This window comes from Populus alba, chromosome 7, assembly GCF_005239225.2.
Source record: "Populus alba chromosome 7, ASM523922v2, whole genome shotgun sequence".
NCBI lineage: Eukaryota > Viridiplantae > Streptophyta > Magnoliopsida > Malpighiales > Salicaceae > Populus > Populus alba.
In genome coordinates, this window is record NC_133290.1 from 5,254,039 (window position 1) to 5,260,380 (window position 6,342).

Here is a 6,342-nt window from a genome sequence, read left to right on the forward strand (position 1 = left end):
TGTCCTAATTTTAAGCATTTTCGGCTAGCAAGTCTAGGTACTCCATTGCTTTATTAGGGTCTTTATCTTCGAAAGTTCCATTGCACATCAATTCAACCATTTGCCTATCTCTAGGTGTTAAACCTTCATAAAAATGTGAAACCAATCTCTATGTTTCAAAACCATGATGCGGGCAAGTATTACGCAAATCTCGATACCTATCCCAACATTGGTAAAATGTTTCTCCTGGTTTTTGAGTGAAAGTGATGATTTGTCTTTTGAAAGAGTTTGTTCTGTGAGACGGAAAAAACTTCTTTAAAAATTGTTGTTGCATTTCATCCCAAGCACGAATAGATCCTGGTCTCAAATTTTGTAGCCATGTTTTAGCTTTATCTTTTAATGAAAAAGGAAAAAGCTTTAATCGAATGGTGTTCATGCTACAATTTGAGTCATTATAGGTATTACAGACCTCCTCAAATTCCCTTAAATTCAAGTATGGATTTTCTAAGTCTAAGCCATGAAAAGATGGTAAAAGTTGAATAATGCCTGGCTTAAAATTAAAATGAGATGCATTAGGAGGGAAAACTATGCATGAGGGTGCACTTGTTCTTGTGGGGTTCATGTGGTCTCTAAGTGTTCTCATACGGTTATTCTCATTATTCTCATTATGAAGCGATTGATTATCTTCTTCGGCCATATTTTTTGAAAATGATGAGGATACCCTACAAAGTTGACCACTTAATGTACGTGACCAAACTCGCATGCACGTGTAAAAAGAGAATAAAAGGAAGAAAAGAAAATAGAAGAGAAAGAAACAAAACAAAACAAAGAAAACAAAAGTTAGATAAAATGAAAAGTGAAAAGAGAAAATAAATTAAATATTATAATTTATACAAGAATTTACCTCCCCGGCAACGGCGCCAAAAACTTGACACGACCAAAAGCTTGATGTCTTCTCCCAAGTGCAGGAGTGTCGAAGTAATAAATAATCCGGCAAGACCGGGGTCGAATCACAGAGAGGTTAATTGTATAAATTATAAATAACAACGCAACAATAACAATAATAACGATAATAATAATAATAGTACTACTATTAATAGTAATAGTAATAATAATACTCAGTAAGTGGCGTTGTTATACCTGAGAATGATCTAAAAGATCGGGTCACAGGTTTCCAGCCTATATACTGAGTTTATGAACAAATAATAATAATAATAATAATAATAATAACAATAATAAAGAAGAGAAGGAAGAAATTAATGAGAACTTTGAGTTGAAAGATTAATGTAAGGATTAAACAACGATAAAAATAAATGTCAAGGTTAGAGGATCCACTAATGGTACTTCAAACAAGTATAGTATAAACTCTTATTACTCAATTGGAAGCCACACATAAAGGAGGTTCCAATCAGATTATAAATTGTTAACATGATTACATTAGTTATCTTATTCGAATAAAGCTAATACTTGTAAATGTTGGCAGGCATTCATGATTATAACTTATGTTAACAACAAATCAAGTTCCTTTCATAGCTCAGGTGTCGGTTATACCATACAGTATGGGCTATGAAAGTACCAAGTATTTGTTGTACCAAGTGTTATACAACATAAATCTAGATTAACCATTTAACAAGCAAAGTATTAAAAGTGAACAAGATAACAAATATAAAACATGTTAGTATCCAACGTTAAGGTCCATGTTAAGTTTATATTATACTTATTCTTACACCATTAGTGTACCCTTTTCACCTTGACATAATTAACTTAGCTAAACATAATGAAAGAAAGAAACATAAATGAACAAGATAAGAACATAAATGAGAAAGAAGTTAACTAAGTAAAGGAAAGGAAATGAAGTGCATAAACTTGATATTAATGAAAGCAAAACATAAGCAATACAAAGAGAGAAAGCAAGAGCATGATCTTGATCTGGAAACCAAGATGCCTCAATACATGGTAAGTGCCTCCTTTTATAGGCTAAAATTTGGAACTATTGATTTGTTAATTAATTGATGAGTGGGTGGCCACATCTTGACTTGGTGACAATCCTTATCTTCTTGTCTGAACAAGACGTCATTGCTAACATCATAATTTGCCCAGAATCCTCAAGAATGTTCTAGGAAATTGTCTCAGCTTTCCAACAAAAAAAGATGAGGTCATTTGGACTTCTAGAACTCAAGATATGGGCTGAACACTAAATAGTGTCTGGGCTGCAGGACAGCTTCGGACTTCTTCGTTGTTCCTTCAGTTTGGACTTCAAAACGGCCTTTTTAAATCTTGGGCTCCTCATGAAAGTTGTAGGCCTTTGTCTTACCTTTCCATCCATATAAAATGGACCTAAATCCGAGATCTAGAGCTCCAGATATGATCCAATTACCGAGCAATGTTCCGGTTTGGACTGCACCGGCATCTCTTTTCTATGTTTGGCCATCTCTTTGTCCTTTCACTTTCAATACTTAAACTCATCAATCAATCCTTTTATTTATGTGATAGGCCTGCATTTAAGATGAGCATTTACCATAAATTAAGGTATCTTATAGTATCAAACTTGTTATTATAAAACATGCTTTAGTTAAGGAGTTATTGATACTTCAAGTGCAAAATGATGATATAAAACCTTGATAAACATGCACTTTTAAGTACTAATCAATGATAGAGGCGTGATTGATCCCAAATGTTTCCATAACAAATTGATATGGAAAACATTATGAATTTGGTAGTCTTTGGGGAGGTCCAACTGGTATGCCACGAGACCGACTTTACTCAGTATCTGGAATGGTCCATAAAATCAAGGGGAGAGCTTTAAGGAACTTTTGAATGCAACTGTAGTCTAATGATAAGGTTGTAACTTCAAATATACATAATCACCGACCTCAAATGAAACCTCTCGCCTTCGCTGATTAGCATGGCTCGTCGTTCTCTCTTGAGCAAGATGAAGATTTCTACAAAGATCACGTAAGAGGGAGTCTCGGTCTTGGAGGTATTCCTCAATAGCTTGAACCTTGGCAGTCCCTAGAACAATAGGTGAGCGGGTGTGGTGATGGAATTCCATAGACAGCCTCAAAGGTAGCGATCTTGGTTGGTAAATGGGTCGATGTATTGTAGCTAAACTCTGCCCTAGGTATCTAGTCCATCCATGACTTTGGTTGTAGGCTGACAAAGCAGTAAAGATATTGCTCTAGGATGCGATTAACGACCGTTGTCTATCTATCGGTCTAGGGATGATAGCTAGAACTCATACATAACTGCGTCCCTAGTAGCTGAAAGATGGTTTGCTAGAAGGAGCTAATGAAGACCTTATCCCTGTCACTCACAATGGAGGTGGGAATACCATGTAAACGAACCACATTTGCCACAAATGTCTTAGCAACTGAAGCAGTTGTACAGGGATGCTTTAGGGGAATAAAATGAGCATACTTGGAGAGATGATCTACCACTACCATAATGACAGAATGACCATTTGAAATGGGAAGGCCTTCAATGAAATCCATTAAAATATTTGTCCAGATTTGCATAGGAATAGGCAGAGGCTGAAGCAACCTCGCAGGTTTTATGTAATATGATTTGCATTGTTGGCAGACCGCACACAATTGCAGGTATTCCTTCATTGTCTATCGTAGCTTTGGCCAAAAGAAGTTGTGGCTGATCCGAGAAAGGGTCTTATGGAACTTGAAATGTCCCCCCACAGGAGATGAGTGACTGTCAGCTAGAATCAATGGAATTAGGGAGGAGGTGGGACTTATAAAAACTCTATCATTGTGGAACCAAACCCCATCACATAGAGTCATCGGTTAAGAGGAATTCTTGCTTGTATACGAAGCATAAAAGGGATCTTGTTTCACCTTCATTTGTAGTTGGGGCCACCAATTTGCATGGGGAACTGAAATGGCGAGGAAGTGTACCTCTCCTATACGTGATAAGGAGTTTGCAACCTGATTCTCAACCCCCTTCTTATACTCAATAGTGTAATCGTATCCCAAAAGCTTGGGAAGCCACCATGTCTGGGCAAGAGTGGTAATGCGCTGCTCCAGCAAGTACTTGAGGCTTTTATGGTCTGTACGCACGATAAATGGTTTCCCAAGTAGGTAATGTCGCCACTTCCAGATTGCTTTGACAATGGCTAACATGTCTTTTTCATATGTAGAAAGAGTGAGGGATGTTCCTTTAAGGGTTATACTAAAATAAGCCACGGGGTGGATGTTTTGTGTAATGATGACACCTATTCCCAACCCACTGGCATCACATTTAACTACAAAAGACTGAGAAAAATTCGAAAGGCATATGATGGGTGGAGTTGTGAGTGCCTGCTTGAGTTGATTGAATGCTGCCTTCGTTTTGTCAGTCCAATGGAACTTTTCTTTAGTCAAGAGTTTGGTTATAGGAGCTGCCATGTTGCCAAAGTGACGAATGAATTTCCTATAATATCTGGCTAAGCCTTGGAATCCTCGAACTTCCCTAGCTGTAATTGGTGTGGGCTAAGCCACAACTGCTTGTATTTTGTCGGGGTCCATTTATACGCCATTTTTGTTGATAGAATGCCCTAAATACTTAACCTGTTGAACTCCAAAATGACATTTGGACTCTTTGGCAAACAACTAGTTAGCAGCTAAAATCTTAAGGACAAGTTGCAAGTGAGTTATGTGATCTTCCTATGACTTGGAACAAACTAGGATGTCATCGAAGAATACCAAAATAAATTGCCAAAGGTAGGGTCGAAAAAGGTCGTTCATGAGGCTTTGGAAAGTTGCTGGGGCATTAGTTAGCCCGAAAGGCATGACAATGAACTCATAGTGTCCCTTGTGAGTTTGAAATGTTGTCTTTGAAATATCATCCTCCTTCACACGAATTTGGTGATAGCCTGACCGTAAATCCAATTTCAAAAAGAACTTAGCTCCATAGAGCTCGTCTAGTAACTCATCAATCACTGGTATATGATACTTATCTTTTATGGTGATCTTGTTAAGAGCCCGTTAGTCAATGCAAAATCACCAAGTGCCATCAGTTTTTTTTACCAACAAAACTAGTGAGGAAAATGGGCTATTGCTTGGTTGTATGAGTCTTGATTCTAAAAGCTCCTTCACCATGCGTTCAATCGCTACCTTTTGATAGTATGGATATCTATAAGGGTGCACGCTTACTGGACCTGTGCTAGGCTAGAATGGAATCTTATGGTCATGTTGGTATTGAGGAGGAAGACTGGGATTAGGGACGAAGACCTCTGCAAACTCCTTCAAAAGACATTGGGATCGATGGAGGGTATGTATTTGTTGAAAGCGTGTCTTTAAGTGGTTGAATTTGAAAGAAGAACCCCATCCTTTGCAAACCTGAACACTCTTTATTATGCAGAACCTCGCTGTTAGATGCTTCAGCCTCCTGTCCAAGATGCTACAAAGTATACCTGACTCCGCCGATTCTGAAGGTCATGGTGTGTTGTTTGTAGTCTGTCTCTAGTGGTCCCAGGGTATCCAACCATTGCAGCCCCTAGAACCACTGACAGGTTGCAACTGCTGAACATAATAATCAGTCGTGATGGTAATTCCCTGGATGGATAACCTGATTCCTTGGCAATGGCCTGCGCTTTCTACATGTTCCTGATAGCAACCACCACCTGAAGTTTCTTGTCTTTGACGATCGACAAGCCAAACCGAGTTACAATGGCTTGGTCAATGAAATTATGAGTGTTGCCCCCATCTATCAACACTATCAAGCTTTTTGTTCTGTAGTTTTCCAAGACCCGAATTGTTTTGGGGATGCTCAGCACCATCAATAACATGTAAGGAAATCTCCAGTGTCACCTCTATAAGCTCTGCCTCCAGCTGGTCTTCCTCAGAGTTCTCATCGCAGGGAGAGTCCTCTATCATGAACAATTATGGCCATTCACAACGATGGCCTTTATAGTATTTCTCATCATAGTAATAGCAAAGTCCCTTCCTTCCTCGTTCCCTAGCTTCCTGATTTGTAATTCTTCAGAACGAAATAGTTGAAGGTGAGGATTCAATATTTGCTCGTTCATTAAGAGACGAGCCTAGAATCCCAGAAGAAGAATTAGAGTGCCCTTTCTGAAATGTCATTACTAGCAGTAAACGATTATTCAAAAAAGGCTTGCGCTGTGGTTGGTTGTGCTCTTCCACCAGTTGTGCCACTCCAATTGTGTCTGCCAAGGTTTTGGGTTGTTTTTTCTTGACATCTAATCGAATTTCATCCTGTAATTCTGTAATAAAACAACCAATTAGGAATGTTTTGGGAGGCCATCCAACTCTATAGGAGAGCCTTCAAAGGCTTCCTGGTAAACAACAACAACAGTTGATGTTTGTTTTCAATTGGGTCAAAGCTTCAGAGGATCTTCATATTTGGTTGGGCCGA

At 38.5% G+C, this 6,342-nt stretch overlaps 1 protein-coding gene across 1 annotated transcript; it reads right to left on the minus strand.

The window, feature by feature from the left end:
• Positions 1–2,809: 2,809 nt before the first annotated feature.
• LOC140955810 (uncharacterized) lies at positions 2,810–5,840 on the minus strand. The gene is made up of 6 exons (XM_073410533.1): positions 5,679–5,840; positions 5,378–5,560; positions 4,681–4,934; positions 3,882–4,212; positions 3,276–3,509; positions 2,810–3,157 (listed from the first exon to the last, which is right to left on the minus strand). The coding sequence occupies exons 1-6, from the start codon at positions 5,838–5,840 to the stop codon at positions 2,810–2,812; spliced, it is 1,512 nt and encodes a 503-aa protein (XP_073266634.1).
• Positions 5,841–6,342: the final 502 nt, after the last annotated feature.